This window comes from Polychytrium aggregatum (assembly GCF_025602895.1).
Source record: "Polychytrium aggregatum strain JEL109 chromosome Unknown BJ171scaffold_9, whole genome shotgun sequence".
Lineage (NCBI taxonomy): Eukaryota > Fungi > Chytridiomycota > Chytridiomycetes > Polychytriales > Polychytrium > Polychytrium aggregatum.
Genome location: NW_026516211.1, coordinates 256,259 through 272,314, shown reverse-complemented (window position 1 = coordinate 272,314; position 16,056 = coordinate 256,259). Strand labels below are relative to the sequence as shown.

General features: G+C 59.7%; 6 protein-coding genes across 6 annotated transcripts; 2 read left to right on the top strand and 4 right to left on the bottom strand.

The window, feature by feature from the left end:
* Positions 1-211: 211 nt before the first annotated feature.
* Positions 212-1,521, bottom strand: BJ171DRAFT_421422 (HotDog domain-containing protein; the record flags this gene model as incomplete). Its single annotated transcript, XM_053107485.1, has 3 exons — positions 212-495; positions 646-786; positions 909-1,521. 3 exons carry the CDS (start codon positions 1,519-1,521, stop codon positions 212-214), a joined length of 1,038 nt encoding a protein of 345 aa, XP_052968952.1.
* Positions 1,522-2,183: 662 nt separating this feature from the next.
* BJ171DRAFT_495031 (Alpha/Beta hydrolase protein) lies at positions 2,184-4,508 on the top strand. Its single transcript, XM_053110074.1, has 4 exons — positions 2,184-2,962; positions 3,115-3,240; positions 3,364-3,652; positions 3,750-4,508. The coding sequence occupies exons 1-4, from the start codon at positions 2,232-2,234 to the stop codon at positions 4,086-4,088; spliced, it is 1,485 nt and encodes a 494-aa protein (XP_052968951.1). The 5' UTR covers positions 2,184-2,231; the 3' UTR covers positions 4,089-4,508.
* On the bottom strand, positions 4,495-5,999 carry BJ171DRAFT_495029 (uncharacterized protein). The gene has a single exon (XM_053110073.1). It carries the CDS (start codon positions 5,703-5,705, stop codon positions 4,698-4,700), a length of 1,008 nt encoding a protein of 335 aa, XP_052968950.1. The 5' UTR covers positions 5,706-5,999; the 3' UTR covers positions 4,495-4,697.
* Positions 6,000-7,065: 1,066 nt separating this feature from the next.
* BJ171DRAFT_495026 (transcription initiation factor IIA, gamma subunit-domain-containing protein) lies at positions 7,066-8,637 on the bottom strand. Its single transcript, XM_053110072.1, has 3 exons — positions 8,475-8,637; positions 7,778-7,837; positions 7,066-7,684 (listed from the first exon to the last, which is right to left on the bottom strand). The coding sequence occupies exons 1-3, from the start codon at positions 8,592-8,594 to the stop codon at positions 7,502-7,504; spliced, it is 363 nt and encodes a 120-aa protein (XP_052968949.1). The 5' UTR covers positions 8,595-8,637; the 3' UTR covers positions 7,066-7,501.
* A 203-nt stretch (positions 8,638-8,840) lies between these two features.
* BJ171DRAFT_495025 (uncharacterized protein) lies at positions 8,841-12,522 on the bottom strand. The gene is made up of 2 exons (XM_053110071.1): positions 11,763-12,522; positions 8,841-11,622 (listed from the first exon to the last, which is right to left on the bottom strand). Exons 1-2 carry the CDS (start codon positions 12,294-12,296, stop codon positions 9,268-9,270), a joined length of 2,889 nt encoding a protein of 962 aa, XP_052968948.1. The 5' UTR covers positions 12,297-12,522; the 3' UTR covers positions 8,841-9,267.
* A 294-nt stretch (positions 12,523-12,816) lies between these two features.
* Positions 12,817-15,781, top strand: BJ171DRAFT_456721 (transmembrane amino acid transporter protein-domain-containing protein). Its single transcript, XM_053108326.1, has 8 exons — positions 12,817-13,339; positions 13,499-13,596; positions 13,794-13,869; positions 14,052-14,126; positions 14,228-14,393; positions 14,566-14,728; positions 14,849-14,934; positions 15,105-15,781. Exons 1-8 carry the CDS (start codon positions 13,059-13,061, stop codon positions 15,444-15,446), a joined length of 1,287 nt encoding a protein of 428 aa, XP_052968947.1. The 5' UTR covers positions 12,817-13,058; the 3' UTR covers positions 15,447-15,781.
* Positions 15,782-16,056: the final 275 nt, after the last annotated feature.

The following is a 16,056-nucleotide window of genomic DNA, read 5'->3' as shown; positions in this document are numbered from 1 at the left end:
CAGCGAATGCCCCCCCCCCAAGCTCCAGTCCTCGATCGAGGCCATTCTTGCCCGATGCAGCACCATCGAGGCATCCATCGGCGGCGCTCGCTCCCTCCTCGTGGACCCGTGTATATTCCAGTCTGGCCGATTTGTTATTCGGGCGCCGAGCTGGTCTTGCAGGATCCAAGGAGCCCTCCCCACCACTCGTCCAATACCTCCTGCAGCTTGCCTATGCATCGCGCTCGGTGACGACCGCAGTGCCCTTCATCGCAAGGCCGCCCTGGGCATTGGTCGCCCACAGCTCATAGCGCATCTCGCCGGCGGTGGCGGGCTCGCGGTCGAGCACTCGTCCGTGCAAATGGAGGTCTTGGCCACAGTAGAGCGGACTGAGGGCCCGGTACTCGAACGAGCGCAGGAACGGACGGCGGTGCTGGATGCCCTGAGTCTCGGCCAGGCGCTTGTGGAGCAGATCCAGCAGGAGGGTGCAAGTCAGCGGGCCATGGACGAGCCGCTCTGCGGAATGCGGCAGTTTGAGGAACCAGAGGATGGTCAGAAGGCGACCGTGAGATGGACAGCAGCCAGCAGCCAGCAGCCAGCAGCCAGCAGCCAACTGCACCGGATGATTCCCGTCGATCGAGCTACAGCAGCCTCAGTGGTTGTTACCTGGGTATCCCTCCTCGGCTCGGCAGTAGTCCGGGTCGTAGTGGATCAAGTGGCTGTTGAAGGTCAGGGCCGAGTACCGGAAGAGAGTCAGGGCCGTCGGCTTGATCTGGCGACTAAAGTTGGGCCTTGTGCTGGAAGGGACTGAGGACGACGACGATTAGCTGCTCCATGCACGATTCTTGATAGTGGCAAATGCTCCCCCCCCCCCACGATGGTGCTGACAACATGCCGTGGGCCGACGATAGCTGGCGGGCGGCATCGACACTGACCTTTGAGCACCCGCCCGGGATCGCTGACCCGGCTGCGGGCATCCATGTATACCAGGCACCGCACCTCCTGCATGGACGGCCCGGCCTCGTTCGCAATGTCCTTCTTCATCCACACAAACACTCGCAGATCGCCTTGGGCGCCCGGCTTGACCTGGATCCTGTCGACCTTGGTCGTCTGCGACACCCTGTCGCCGATGCGGAGGGGGTTCTCGAGGTTCCACTCGAACGATCCGCCGGCCCACATGCGTTTGAGATATGGGGCTGGGGGCGTGAACGAGGTGTCGTAGCCGTCGCTGGCCAGTCGGCATTCGGGCTCGCGCGGAGGGAAGCACACCAAGTGGTATGCCGGAGGCAGCTCGCTGCCGACCGGGACTGAGTCCCACGCCGGGGCCGATGGGGCCGATGGATAGAGCGTCGTTGCGAGCAACTGGGCGGCCGATCGGGTGATCTCATCCTGCTCGACAACGGTGAGCCCCTGGATGTGGGCGATCCAGCGGTCGAGAGTCTCTCGGTCGCCGCTGGAGACGGGAGCATTGCTGCTGAAGCCGCGAGCGGTGGAGCCCAGCAACGACTTGACATTCGGAGCCAAGCAAAGTGCGGTTGACATGGCAGCGGGCACGGCAGCCGGAACGGTGGCTGGAACAGCAGCATACCAGCATCCGCGACGGCAGACCGTCTCGGGCACCCGCAGGAGGGCAGAGCGGGCGAGTATTGGATGCATTTGCGCTGGCCGGGCAAGGTTGGAAACGATGGCGCAGATGGCGCAGATGGTGTCAGGGCGAAGATGTGCGTCGCGAGAGAGTGGGCGGGCTGCTCATGGACTGCCAGGCGTGGATGGTCGATCGTGGATGGTCGATCGTGGATGGTCGATCGTGGATGGTTGATCGTGGATGGATGGTCGATCGTGGATGGATGGTCGGCGGTGTGCAATTCACATCGGCGGGCAGTTGGGCGAGAGATGTTGTCTGTCTGAATATCCGATCGTGGGAAGTATACCATCAGTCCACCAACCAAGTAACACCGCTCTAACAATTAACACCGCTCTAACAATTAACATCACATCACTCTAACAAGTAACATCACATCACTCTAACAAGTAATATCACCCTTACAACCACTCGTCTTCCCAAGCAGCGCATTTCAACAACGAGCACGAGCCAGGGTCGCGCGCCGATGCAAACCTTCTCCCCCGCAATCTTGGCTCCCCAGCGGCATTGTCTCCGACCCAACTCCCCCCCCCGGCCGTCCTTTTTTTGCTCTTCCCTCACTCTCGCTCTCTCGGCCATCCCGGCAGATCATCCTTCCCACCTCGGCATCATGGCCTTCTCTTGGAACCTGGTCGGGACCGTCCTGATCGGCGTGGCGTTCTCGGTCTTTGCCCTGACCCGGGACTCGGTCCGTTGGGGACTGATCCTGCCCTACTCGCCCTTCTGGCTCGTTCTGGCGACGGTGCTTTCGCAGCACATCTACTCGCACCTCGGCAGCGGCCACTATGCCAACTCGCAGTTTGCCTTCACCTGCGTCTATTTTTCCATCATCGCCGGCACGCTGTCGTCGCTGTGCATGGCCTCCATCGGTGGCTACATCGACGCCTTCCTGTGTCTCGCCCTGGTCGTCGTCCCGGCTGTCCGAGTCCTCCAGGTCGAAAACATTTCCAACGGGCCCGCTCGTTCTCTTCGGCAGCCCATTTCCGACGACCCCTCTGTCCCTCTTCTTCCGTCGGCGTCCCGCCACAGCGAGTCCCAGAAGCGCCTGGGCCTCTTCGTCGCCAACTTTGTCGCCACCGCGGCCTGCATCCTCATCCTGATGGGCATTCTGTCCAGCACCTCCCTGAACCTTCTCTTCCGCATCAATCGATACAACCCTGCCGAGATGCAGAGTGTCGTCCTGGACGGACAAACCCTGCAGGTCCACATGCACTGTCGAGGCGAGGGCCAGCCCACGATCATCCTGTCGTCGGGCATGGCGGTGCCCTCGGCTCTGTCCTGGAAGGACATGTTTGGCTCCCTGGCGAACACCACCAAGACATGCTGGGTCGACCGTCCTGGGTGAGTTGGCGATCCGAAAGCACACGGTGTGGCGATGGGTGGGCCCATGTGCATATGTCGCAATGGGGCCGGTGGACTGCAGTCTCATGCTTATGTGGCTGACTTGTGGCTCCACTTCCTCGGGCTTGACGAATGGCACATGGTCCCCATAGGTACGGCTTTTCGCAGTCGGCCCGGCTGCCCCAGACCAGCAGAAAATACGCCGATATTCTCGAGCAGCTCTTTGTCCGCAGTTCCCCGAACGAGTCGTTTGTGTTGGTAGCGCATTCATATGGCGGGTAGGTGATGTGAAGAACTGCAAGCGAAACATGCCCGGATCCACGACCGAAACCACAAACGGACTGACCGGAAGATTGCTCATACGGATGTCTCCCGCGCCGTGCATCCAACGACTTTGGCAGATACGACGTCCGGCTCCTGGCCGACCGGTACGAGTCGCGGGTCAAGGCAATGGTCCTGATCGAGGCCTCGACCGACGACTTTCCTTCCGCCATGGACAAGATTCAGCATGGAGCCGCCAGCCGTGAAATGGGCGAGATGAGGGATTTCTCGCGGGCTTTTGAGCTGCTCTCGCTTCTGGCCCCCGTTGGACTCGATCGCCTGTTCAAGGGTGTGTATGAGGACTCACACATCCGAACCAAGCTGGAAGATCGCTTTGTCGGCACCATTTTCAACAATCGGTTTCATCGGGTACGTTGATGCATGGATGGATGGACATGTTCTGACACAGCCGTATCGCTATCGGGCTTCTGATCAAATCCGTGTTCAATCCGGGTGAGTCCACCAGGCTTGTGCAAACGAGCTCAGTCATTTCCTGGGCCAGTCGCTGGAGCAAGTTCGGCGTAGCAGGCTCGGCCGCCCATACCATTTCCCGGTCCTCGTCGTCACCGGCGGCCTGGAGATCGCCAACGGCTGTCCCGAAAGCCACAAGCAGGCCTGCACGCAGGAGCAAGTGAGGGCCGCTGCCCACCGACTGACCCAAGCCAAGCTCGTGGACTTGGGCCAGCCCGACCACCCATTCACTCAGCAGATTGTCGTCAAGGACTCGAACCACTTTGTGATCTTCAACAGTCCCGGGCTGCTGGTCTCCAAAATCACGGAAATCGTGCAGTATCTGCGAAAGTAGTGCGAGGGTCTGGGCGAGCGCAAGGGTCGACAGGCAGCCAATGCTGAATACAGTCCTTGCAAGACGACGGCACCTGTTGGTTGCCAAGTGGATCGCAAGGGCAGTAGCGGCCCGGCGTGTGGATATGTCTTGCACAATGAATGACGCTTGACAGAACCCATCGATCCGTGGATGGTTATCACGGAGAATGGCCGGGCGACATGGAATCATGCGTGGCGACTTTGGGGTTCTGGAACCTGAACAGCGCTGCCCCATATTATTGTATTGCATTGTGGCTTCCCTCTGGCTTCGCTCCTCTCCATTCTCCCCTCATCGCCCCAGCCCCAGGTTCACACCTCCTCCCATCGCACACAATGACAGCCGGCGTCGGCCTCCATCCCTCCCCTCTCGATTCTACACAACCAGTGCTTCTGTATCCAGACTGTTGGAGTCTGTCCTGTCTTGTGGAGCACATCAGAGCATCTGCACCTCTCTCGAACTAGGCAGTCTCCATACGTTGCGAAGCAGCACTGTGAGCATCACAGTCTGCAATGTATATATGCCATGAAAAGAGCGAATGCCCAATGAGACAGCATGTAGCGCCGCGGTGCCCACAGAAGCAAAACCCTCTCAGGTGGCCACCACGCTCTTGATCGATCGGACTGGCGGGAGCGGGCACCGCGGATCGACGGGCTCGAGCACGATAGCCTTGGTGCGATGGCTTGTCAGCTCGGGTCGCTGCATCCTCGGCTTCATGCGCTTCTTTTCCTTTGGCTGGGCGTAGATGGGCTTTTGCTGCTTCCAGAAGGCGATCCGGCCCTCGAGGAAGGACAGCCCCTCGGTGACATAACTGACAACATCCTCGTCCCGGTTCTCGACCATGTCTGGGTCGCTCAGCAGCTCCTCCAGGTAGACCTTGTCATCGTACAGCTCGCCGAGCAGCTGGCGTGCCATCGCTTCCTCAATCTCGTGGTTGATGCGGCTGCTCTTGGAGGACGGAGTCCGAGACTTTCCCGGGCCCGGCTTGGTATTGGGGGACTTTGGGGACTTTGTCGGCACCGACCCTGGCTTCTTGGACGGCGTCGGAGCCTTGCCGCCGACCGTAGCAGGGCCCGAGGTTGGAGCCTGGGCGGCCAGGGCCGGCAGATTGCTCTTGAAGGGAATCTGGTGGTCCTTGTGTGCACCGATGGAGTTTTCGATGGCCTCCCGGGCCTTTTGGATGCCGATGCGGAACTCGTCGAGCTCGGGCCGGGACCGGTTCCCACGGTGATAGTACATCAGGGCCAGCTCAAAGTCGCCCTGTGCGTAGAGCGACTCGGCCTTCTGATAGACGCCTTTGTGGAAGGTCGGGTCGTCCTTGAGCGAGGCGTCGGCATCCTGGAGGGCCTGTAGCGGCTGGCCGATCTGGATGAAGCAGCGAGAGCGGGCAACCAGACAGTGCTTGTGGGTGGGCTGCAGCGCAAGGGCCTCGGTGTAGCACTCGATGGCCTCGTTGTAGCTGGCTTTTTGGGCAAGCAGATCGCCTTGGGCCGCCAGAGCCTGGAAGGTCGCCACGGGGTTGAAGTCGGGCGGATGCTCGTCCGAGTCGCCCATGGGGGCGCGAGCGCTGGGTGTCTTTGGGTCGTCTTTGCCGCCCATGGGGTTATGTGAACGAGGCTGTTGCAGAACGGATACCAAAGATGTGGTTTCAGGGATGCCGACTGACGGGCAAAGGTATCAGCTTGGAGGGGGTGCGATATCCTGCGCTGAGATGAGATGCAATGCAGGCCGACGTGGTGACCGGGATGAGAGGTGAGAGATGAGGGATGATAGGCAAGGGACGCAAGTGCGACTCTGGATCTGCCCTGAGTGCAGTTGGACAGTGCAACAAAAGGCCGGGCGCTTGAAACAACAAATAGCGCCCTGCGCAAGGGTTGCGTCGCTCGGTTGACATCAACACCGAATGGACATATGGTTTGCTGCGGGCGGATGCTGAAGCGACGGTGCTCGAAACTGTGCTCACCAGCCGCATGCGGTGTCGCTGTGACGCTGCTGCGAATGGACGCCAATCGGACATAGCAGCAATATGTCGCAGGTCTGGGGTTGGTGCTGGGGAACTGGGGCTCAGAGACAGGCAGAGCAGTCGATTGTGTCAGCCAGAGTGGATGGCGGCCTGCCGAGCGCTCAGTCGTCACCCTGCTTGATTGGCATTGCGGCGACGACCAATTTCATCGGGCATGGCCGCAGCGATGCTCTCCATAGCCAGCCCATGGACCTTGTGCGGGACTCTCAGGTCTGTTCGTGCTGATGTTGCCGTTCCCAGGTCGGTCCTTGCAGTTCCCACCGAGTTCTCGCCGAGATTGTTCTCGGCGAGAAGGACAGCCACCGATACCAAACTGCCCCAGCCCGTCTCTTCAATCGCAGGGCCATCATCACCGGCCTGCTCTTCATCGCCCTGACCTCGACAGACCTCGCGACCCTTCAAGCTCGCCACCGTCTCGGCCCCGGAGCAACGCTATAGCCATGGTGAACCCAAGCAAGAAATTCCACACCGCCTCGATCGGCCTGAAACCGGGGGCAAAGCGCCGCGACACCTGGGTCGACCACATCCTCCGGTTCTTCACCGACGGCCTGCTGGTGCCCTTCCTGAACGGCTTTGCGCTGGGCACCTTCAGCACGGTCTTCCGGGCACTCATGCCCGGGCGCAAGTCTGGCCAGGGGTCGATCGGCGACGAGATCGTCCGGGCTGCGGATGAAGTAGCTGTCCAAGACGTCGTCTCAAATATCGTGTAGGCAGCTATCGGAAACCGGCCCAATGCCGCTGCCTCTTCCTTCTCTCTGGTCGAGTCTCTGGTCGAGTCTCTGCCGATCCGGATCGATCGATGGTCAATATACGCCCAACGAGCGATCAACCCCAGCCGACATGGCCTGGGTTTCGCGACTGCAATCCTCAACCGGGCATCTCAAGCCATCCGTCTGACCCCCCTCCGCTGGATTCTGTTCGCCTCTGGCGATGGGATGATGCTTGCACGGACTTTTTATTATTGCGCCAAGGGTCGTGATCAGTGAGTGAACAGGAGTGAAAGAAGCTCACGGGGATCGAGATCCGATCGATGCCGAGGCTGGACCACAAGATGGGGCTGGATTGGGACGGTCGATTCGAGCAGCCTTGCAAACGAGGGCCGGGTCAAGGCATCAAGAGCTTCACCGGCCGAATGAACGGAGGGAGGGGGAGAGGAGGGCAAAGAAAGGCAGGGGAGAGGGTGTACGGGTTGTGCTCTGCGGCACACCCAGACATGCCTGGAGAAGACCCAAGACGAGATGCGGAGGAGCAGCGGGTATCGGAAGGGGGCGCCCTGGGCAGGAAAGCCATCCAACCGAAAGTCGTTCGTCTCTTTGCTCTCTCCTGCTTGCTCGGGCTCAAGGCAAAAACGGTGCTCGGGAGGATGGCGGCCTCAGGCGTTATGATCGGCACCACCTCCGCCGGCACCGCTGCCAGCAGCAGGGGGATTGCGGGCGGTGCAGGCAACGATCTTGACTCGCTTCACAGTCAGCGGCTCGTCGTCGATCTTCAAGTTCGAGTTCTCGACAATGAAGGTCCAGACGTCGTCGCAAAAACGATAGGTTTGAAGGTGACCCTGCAGCATTTTGGAAGCGGCGAAGCAAAACCCACCACAGCAATGAGGAGCGCATCCAAGATGGAGAGATAAACTACACGGGAGCCGACATACCTTGATCTGGGCTTTGACTCGAACCCGCTGATGGAGGGCTTCGGCAATGCTGATGTCAAACTGCAACAGGGACCGCAGAGAGGGAATGAACGCGGACACAGCCAAGTCGGGCCAGGATTAGTTTGCGGTTCGGCAGGCGACAGTCGACCAAGCGGCATCAATGCTGTCGCAGATGCAAGGAGGCAGGTCTGTCGTCGACAATCACGTCCGGAAATGCCCTCGTCGCCAGAGACGACATGACGAAATGACGAAAGTCGTTGCCGGCCATATGCAAAGAAGGAAGAGCCCCCGGCACGAGCCAACGCATGCTCAGAATGATGATGGCAGCGCCGGAGAAGCCGCAGGTCTCTCGCACAGGATCCGCGGCGATCGATGTATCCCGTCCATGTCGTGCAGTGTTATCGCAAATCAATTCTCCGGTCCCGGCTCGGCCGATGCAGCGCTGGCTGGTGTGGTTTGCAAGGACTTTGCTTCTCCGCTCACCCCCCTGGTCCAGAGCACCCAACACAGCCCATGCGACTTGGGCGGACGGCCCTCCTGCGTCGGTCGGCCCACGCTGTCCTCCTGTGCATCCACACTCGCACGCCTCTTCTCCAGCTGCGACATCCCCCCCCCTTCCTCCTGCGGTTTGCTCGACCTTCAGAGCTCGCTCCCTCCTCCCTTCCGCCACCCCAAGCCAAGCCAATCCAGGCATTACTTGTGTCAGGATCTTCATGGCCTCTTGCGGATCCAAGTGATCATTGCAGATCAGCTCGTCGAGCGTGTCCGTCAGGGCAATCCCGAGGGTGCTGCGACGGTAGAGCTCATACTGCGCCATGTTGTGGGTGGGTGGATGGACGGACCCGCCAGTCGGATCGATTGGAGGAAGAGGAGAGAATCGCCAAGAAAAACGTCGCTCACGGGCCCAAGTCATTCTGCTGCGCCACAGACTCCAACGTGACAAGCCGCCCCGGTTGGGAGCGGCGGTGTTGGTGTGCATCGGCAAACCCGATTCTGGCATCCCATCCCATCTCATCCCGCGACGACACACATCCGCAATGCGCACGGTGCAGCCAACAGAGATGTGGAAAGGCTAAAGTGTCATCAGCTATTGAGGGAAAGCGGTTATATCCTGCTGCAGAGTACAGGCGGAAGCGACAAGGAAAGAGAAGCGGGTTGGCTGGACAACGACAGAGCCATGCGGACGGATTCGACGACTTGCAGTCGAGGGCATATTGCAGCGCACCCTCAGCTCCACACGGGTGCAATGACAGGTCTCTGGTTAGGGAACAGGTCGAACCGGCGTGAAATAAACCAGGTACAGAAGTGCAGGGGAAGTAAACACCCACATCCAAACACCACATCCACATACAAGCACCCACATCCACACATCCATACGTACATAGGAACGAGCACAGGAGCAAGATACAGCGCACGCAGAGCACCACAAGAGCAGTCAAGGAGAGGGAAAGAGCCATTGGTGGCAGTGGTGTCACTCGAATCGTGTCTCCTTAGGCCGGCTCACCCAGACATAAAAAGTACTCGATCTGGTGTCGGTGTCCGTCGCCCGGGACAAAGCTGGTGACTCGCCGCTCAACCCGGCGGTTCCCTCGCCGCGAGCCGGCCCGAAAATCGAGACAGACAAGCGAACCGACCTCGCTTTCGCCATCGGCCTCTTCGTGCTCGGGCGACGCCGTGCTTCCAAAGGCCATGGTGTTGTCGCGGTTGAGCTCCATGAAATGCAGCTCGCTGAGGGCATAGGGTGGATGGTCGCCGCCGTCGGAATCGCACATCTTGAAGAGCTGCTGTCCCGTCCGCGAGTCCCAGACGAAAAACTCCTCAAAGAGGATGCCGTTCGTGAGGATCACATGGCTGTTCATGACCAGCGTCATGGGGCCGCGCAGATGGCTGCCGCCGCCAGTCAGCTCCAGATTCTTGTGTGCAACATCGATGCATAGATTGTAGGCTTTCAGCACCGTCAGGATGGACAGAATCCGCGACTTGGTTTCCTCGATCCAGGTAACGCACGGCTGTAAGACTGGCCGTGATGGCGTCGACAGCGGCTGCGGGCACTGTGCAATGTACTGGCCGAGATCCTCGATTCTAGACAGCCGCCAGTACAGGTAGCTGAACATGTGCTGGCCCGACAGGATGATCTTCTTTGTGTTCTCGATGTCGGCTTCGATGTCGTCAAAGTCGAGGCCCTCTTGCATGCACTCGAGGATCTTTTGGTCCAGGGCCGCGAGAGACACCTTGGTCTTGGTGAAGAGGTTTTCGGGGAGGCTCCGGATGGCTACAGCCAGGGCCGGCCAGCTGCGGCTCTCCCAGTACTCGAGCTGCTGGCTGCAGAATTGACATGTGCAGTCAGCCTCGAGAGCAGGCGCATCTGCAACAAGCGGCTGGGTTGGAGCCGTGCTCGCGAGGGCGCTGGCTTCGGGCTCTGCGCCGGTGTTCTCGGTCATGACTTGCTCGGTCATGACTTGCTCGGTCGTAACTTGGTCGGCCATGGGTTGTTCGGCGAGGGGATTTGGCTCAAAGACAGAGTCAAGCATCTGCTCCTCCGATATAGCCAGAGCATCGTCCTGGTCGGGGCTCTCGGCGGCGCCGTCGATGCTTGGCTGGTGGGCCAGGCTCGATCGTCCCGCGGATGCGCCCGAGGGCTGCAGCCGTTTGCGCGTGAGTTGGGTATACAGCGACTCGCACTGAGCGTCATCCAGACAAGGCACACGCAGCTCGGGAACGACCAGATCGCAGCGGAACGTGTGCAGGAGCTCGCCCGTCTTGATGTCGTGCAGGTAGTAAGTTTGGTCGTAGAGCCCGTACACAACCTTGTCCTCCCAGATGGCGACGTTCATGAACTGCGACTGCACGCCAAAGACCTGGTCGGCCAAGTACGATTCAGGGATGGTCAGCACGCGCTCGATCTGGCCCGAGTCGGCGTCGCGGACGGTCACTCGCCCGTGCCGGCCGCCGATCACGAGCTTGCGCTTGTAGACGTTCATGCTGCTGATGTCTTCTGTTGTGGCATCGATCAGCTGGAGGAGCTCCAAGCGATCCAGATCCCAGATGCTGATGTACGAGGCATCGTCAAACATGTACAAGAGCCCCTCGCCGTTGGTAAGGAGCAGGGCCACGGCTTGGGTGTGGCCGACAAACTCCATCAGGTTGCCACACGACCGGATCTCAAACATGAGCTGCTCCTGGCCGGATAGACTCGACACTTGGACGGACTTTGGAGGCCGCGGGCGGTTCGAGGGCGGAGGCGCCGAGTCCAGGTACTCCATGTACACGCGCTTGGTCGAGGAGTTGATCCAGCACAGGCGATTGTGATCGAGCGCGACCTGGTACGCATAGTACGGGTAAAGGGGCCATGCAAACAGGTAGGATCGCGAAGCCTGCGCCAGCTCTGGGGCGGGGGTCATGGGCGACGACTCGGCAAAGGCCGAATCGGGGCGAGAGGGTGGCGAGAGGTCCTGCGGGGGCGTCTGGAACGGGGTGGAGCTGGCGTCTTCGATTATGGAGCCGATCGACTCGTTGGACTCGCTTGATTGGTCGTCACCGCCAGAGAGCGGCAGGAATAGCTGCTCTGCGGCAGTCCCGTCGAGCGCAAACGACCGCTGCTTGACGTTATAGTACTGGCACTTTCCGGTCCGAAGGTTCTGTTGCGATATGTAGTAGTCCTTGACAGTGCTGTAGGGCTCGGGAGGCTGCGAAAGGGCAAAGTCGCGGCGGACAAAGTGCGGCCAAAAGGCATTTTCGAGTTGATGGGAAAGCAGATACCAGTGCCGGCAGACCTGCTGGCAACGGAGGAACGTGGGGACATCGAGGTTCTGGAAGATCAGGATGAGAACGTCCGGAGGGAAAGCCTGTGGTCGACCGGGAGTGCAAGAACGCATGGCTTGGGTCAGCAATAGATTCGGCTTGGGCTGTACCATAGTGCAGACGAGCAGCACATCGGGACGGTATGCCCTCATGACCAACAGTCGAGCGTGTGCAGAGCGAGTACCTGCTGGAAGCCCAGGATCTCCATGGACATGAGCGATGACGGGGTCGACGACGCAGGGCTCGGACCCCGGCCGTCGAAGGCAATATCCATGGGATCGCTACCGTCCGGGCTCGCCGACGGTACGAATGGCGGAGATGCAGGGTCCCTCTGGACAGTATTGTGTTGGAGCCGCACCCGTGCAATGAGCTTGAGCAGCGGGTTATGGATGGTGGAGTCATGGGTCCGAAAGAGCAGCGAGTTGTAGTTGAGGGACGGCGAGGATGGGCAGCACATGCTACCGGGGGAGCACGGGTAGCTGTGCCAGGGAGTATCGACCGGCTGAATGCCTGGAGTCTCTTCGCCCGAAGGCGGCGGAGGCTCCTGCGGATCCAAACCGTCAACGTCCATGGGAGTTGTCGCATTCGAGGCATGGATGAGGGAGGCTTCTCGGAGCAGGATATTGCGCAGCAGCGGCGACAGGGACGGATCCTGGACGAGCTGGTCCGACAGCCATGCCAGCAGATCAGGTGGAGGCGAAGAGGGCTCTTGAACCATGATGCTGGTCGATCAGTTACAGCAGAGCGGCAGAGCCACAACAGAGGTATGGCAACAGGCTGAGCGGGCCAAGGAAGTGGGGGCGTCGCAGAGGAAAGGAGGGCAGAATTCGTTCCCAGCAGTGGCCGGGGGAGCGAGAGACGGCGACAGAGATGGAGGCAGCAGGAGCCGAAAAGCCGCCGCAGAGCAGAGCGACGGCAGCAGCGGGACACTGGGCAGATGGAGGGATGGGATGGGAAGAGCGCCAGCCGAGGGAGGGCGGAGGAGTCGCCGACGAGGCATTCGGCGAGGCCATGAAGACCGCCGGGCATGTGGGTGCCACGTGGGCGCATGTGATGGGCTATTTCCGGCCTGGCCGCACACTGGCAGGGTCACGGGGCCGTGCAGCCAGCTGGTGGCCACCGCCACACCGGTCGCACCACCGCCACCGCCACTGCATCGCCGCGTGCGCAGCTGCCCGTCGCGCGAACTTTCCCGTCCCACGAAATCCGCCGTCGCCGTTTCGTCATTTCCGTTGGTCGACAAAGGCCGGCTCGATGCTCGCTGTCGCCGGGTCCTCCTGCTCGTGGGTCCCACGCCGCAGCCCCCTCCCAGCCCATTCCGTCTGCTCTTGACCTCATCGTCCGCTGTCCGTTCCGCCGAGCCTCCCGCTGGCCATCCTTGAATCTCACCTCTCTCCAGCCACAGCCTTGGCTCTTGCTGTCGCGGCCTGCCTTTGCCTGATTGCATCGATTCTCCCCCACTCCTCGACACATCCGCCCCATGCCCTCCGAAGCCGATCCGCTGCTGCCTCCCCAGCTGCCCGCTGACGACTGGGTCGAAGAAGGTGTCCCGGCCTCGCACCCTGCCTCTCGAAGTGGTGTCGGCCAGACAGTCACCGAGGCCCTCTACCACATTGTCTGCATCATCGCCGGATCAGGTGTCCTCCAGTTGCCGTTCAGTCTGAACCAGGCTGGCTGGGTTGGCCTGTTCTTCGTCGTTTTTGCGGGCATAGCGAACCATTACTCGGGTATTCTCCTTGTCAAGTCCCTCTACTACAATGGGTGAGTCTCATTCCATCGACGGTGTCCAAGCATCTCATCGTCATCGCTCGGTCCGCTCGCTTGGTCGGATAGCCAGCAACCACAAGAGGCTCCTGTGTTCCTCGTTCCCATGAATCGATGCTGGCATTGCGATTCTAACGACAGCCGTATCGGATCCAGCTCGGTGCGGCTGAAGAGCTACCCGCACGTTGGATATGCCGCCTTCGGATCGGTTGGCAAGCGACTTGTCGAGCTGCTCAACAGCGTCATGCTGCTTGGTAGGTCCGCCGCTTCTCGATATCTATCCCTATCGCTCTGCGGCTGTCATCTCGATGCTGCTGCGACGATGCTGTCTTCGGCATTCGGCATTCGGCATTCGTTGCATCGCATGCTCCATCGTGGCACTGGCTCAGCGATACTGGGCTGATGGCTCGTTCCTGATGCCACCATCCCGTGGACCCGACTTTATTCACAGGCGTCACTTGTGTATACCTCATCCTGGCCGGAATGAATCTTGAGCTGCTCCTCGGCATCTACAGTACCAAGACCTGGTGCGTTGGCATCCCTGCTACTGCTGCTACTGCTGCTGCTTTGTGGTTGCCCTGCCTTGATGTTTCTATTTCATCAGTCCCGGGCTCCACCTTTTGCTCGGACTGGAGTCGTTAGTGATAGTTGTGGCGTTGGTGAACAGCTCTCACACCTCCATATTGAACTGCTGTCGGCGCTGCTTTAGGATCATCTTGTGTGGGCTCATCGTCGGCATTCCCTTCCTGTATTTCCGGACGCTCAAGGAAATCGCCATTTTCAGGTACTGGTCTCGATGAATGGATGCGCTTGGGATGATTCCAATCACGATTAAGCAGTCCATGCTTACCCCGTTGCCATCCCCTGTGCCGTCCCTTTGGCCAGCGCCTTCGGCGTCTTTGCAACCATCCTGGTCATTGGCGTTGTGCTCTGGCACTCTGTCGGAGACTATCCCGTCTACGAGGGCCGAGTGACGCATAAGGTCTTTGATTTCTCAATGCTGCCGTCAGCGCTCGGATCCATCAGCTTCTCGTATTCGGGCAACTATGTGGTAAGCTTCGGGCGGTGGAATTGTCGCTGGGCTGGGCGATCCAGACCGCATCTCTTCCCTCCTACTCCAGCACGGTGGGTTGCACCCGGGAATCGGTTTGAGTTTCGGAGTCAACCAATGTCGCTAATCGACCTTTTCATGCAAATCCTTTTTTGCCGCCACCGCTCGCCAGTACCCCGAGGTCGAGGCTTCAATGAGAGAGCCAGAAAAGTTCCCGCGCGTGCTCACTCTGGCCATGAGCGTCATCACAGCCATGTACATCGTTACTGGTGCCGTTGGGTACTTGACATATGGAAACCTCACGGTGTCCCCAATCCTCAACAATCTGCCCAAAGGTCGGTCGATTGTCGGCACTGCCTGTTCCCAACCAACTCATCAGCAAGAGTCGATAAGCACCCATGCGCTTTCCAAACATGATACTCATTCCTCTGGGTGTCCTTGACAATCATACACAGGCTTCCTATCAACGTTTGCCATCGCCGTCATCAGCGCCCACGTTCTCCTGGCTTGCCCCGTGATGCTCACGACCTTTGCCCTCGAAGTATGTCTGTTTCGGCTGCTCAGGAAGCAATGCAATCTGGGACCCGATGGACCTTGGCACCTGGATGGGGTCGAGGCGATGTCTCCCACGGCCGCCTGCCGACCCTGTTCAGTGGACCAGGCGCTTCTCGACCTGTCGTTCTAACAGCCACTTTTGATCATCGACGCCAGACCGAGCGCCATCTCAAAGTCGATGAGCTCGAGCTCAGCAGCTCCCAAAAGTCGACTCGCATCGCCCTAATTCGCGGCGGCATCCTCGCCGGCGTCACGGTCGTCTCGATCATCATTCCGTTCTTCGCCGACTTTATGACGCTGCTTGGCGCCGTCGCCAACACCTTCCTGATCTTTGTCTTCCCGATCCTCTTTGACTTCCGCTTGTACGGCTTCTGGAACCGTTCTTGGGGCGAGATCATCTTTGGCATCTCAATCATCCTTCTGGGAGTCTTTGGAGGCACCGTCGGCGGCTTCGAAGCTGTGAAGGCCCTCTGGAACGACTTCATCAACAGTCGCTGAATGCAACGATGAATGGACAGTGTGCCGCGGACGAACGAACGACCGGGTGCTCGCCGAATGAGACGACCCGCTGCCGCCACCGATGCCTCTGGAGGCTGGTGCACTGGCGAGGACGATCTCGGACATGTTTGTGATGGGCAGCAGCCGTTGCTTGGCCAGTTCTGCAGCACCTTCAGTGCTTTTTGGACGATGTTAGCACTTGTATTTCCGACTGGTATTACCACAGTTCCTGCTCTATTGGCTGTTGTTTTTTACTTTCTCCCCTATATGTTGCCTATTGGCTTGCCATTCGAGAGTGGCACTACGCTTTACAAATGAGAAAATGTCGTATCAGATAGCCTGAGTCCATACAGTTGGTGGGTGTGTTCAGGTTCCATTGTCATGTCTCAAAACGAAGTGTCCCGTTTCATTACGGGAATGCTGTCAGTGGATCACTTTGGAGATCCTTCGCGAGGATCAAGAAACCGGCCCTTCCCGATTCGATGGTGCGAACAGCAGAACAGGATTGCCCGCATCGAATATTCGCCAGACGAGTTGTCGCCAGACGAGTTGTCGCCGGACCCATTCTGCTCCCTGCCAGCGGAGCAAACTGGCCCTCGTTTCGACAGCC

Bases quoted from the DNA above. Each gene is read 5' to 3' on its own strand.
- BJ171DRAFT_456721 (XM_053108326.1), top strand. From the start codon at position 13,059: ATGCCCTCCGAAGCCGATCCGCTGCTGCCTCCCCAGCTGCCCGCTGAC. The intron at 13,340-13,498 runs GTGAGTCTCATT...TATCGGATCCAG, and splicing joins AAGTCCCTCTACTACAATGG to CTCGGTGCGGCTGAAGAGCT. The intron at 14,394-14,565 runs GTAAGCTTCGGG...ACCGCTCGCCAG, and splicing joins CGTATTCGGGCAACTATGTG to TACCCCGAGGTCGAGGCTTC.
- BJ171DRAFT_495026 (XM_053110072.1), bottom strand. From the start codon at position 8,594: ATGGCGCAGTATGAGCTCTACCGTCGCAGCACCCTCGGGATTGCCCTG. The intron at 7,838-8,474 runs GTAATGCCTGGA...TCCCTGTTGCAG, and splicing joins CCATGAAGATCCTGACACAA to TTTGACATCAGCATTGCCGA. The intron at 7,685-7,777 runs GTATGTCGGCTC...AAAATGCTGCAG, and splicing joins GAGTCAAAGCCCAGATCAAG to GGTCACCTTCAAACCTATCG.
- BJ171DRAFT_495031 (XM_053110074.1), top strand. From the start codon at position 2,232: ATGGCCTTCTCTTGGAACCTGGTCGGGACCGTCCTGATCGGCGTGGCG. The intron at 2,963-3,114 runs GTGAGTTGGCGA...TGGTCCCCATAG, and splicing joins TGCTGGGTCGACCGTCCTGG to GTACGGCTTTTCGCAGTCGG. The intron at 3,653-3,749 runs GTACGTTGATGC...TGAGTCCACCAG, and splicing joins TCAACAATCGGTTTCATCGG to GCTTGTGCAAACGAGCTCAG.
- BJ171DRAFT_495025 (XM_053110071.1), bottom strand. From the start codon at position 12,296: ATGGTTCAAGAGCCCTCTTCGCCTCCACCTGATCTGCTGGCATGGCTG. The intron at 11,623-11,762 runs GTACTCGCTCTG...GGTCGACCACAG, and splicing joins AGATCCTGGGCTTCCAGCAG to GCTTTCCCTCCGGACGTTCT.
- BJ171DRAFT_495029 (XM_053110073.1), bottom strand. From the start codon at position 5,705: ATGGGCGGCAAAGACGACCCAAAGACACCCAGCGCTCGCGCCCCCATG.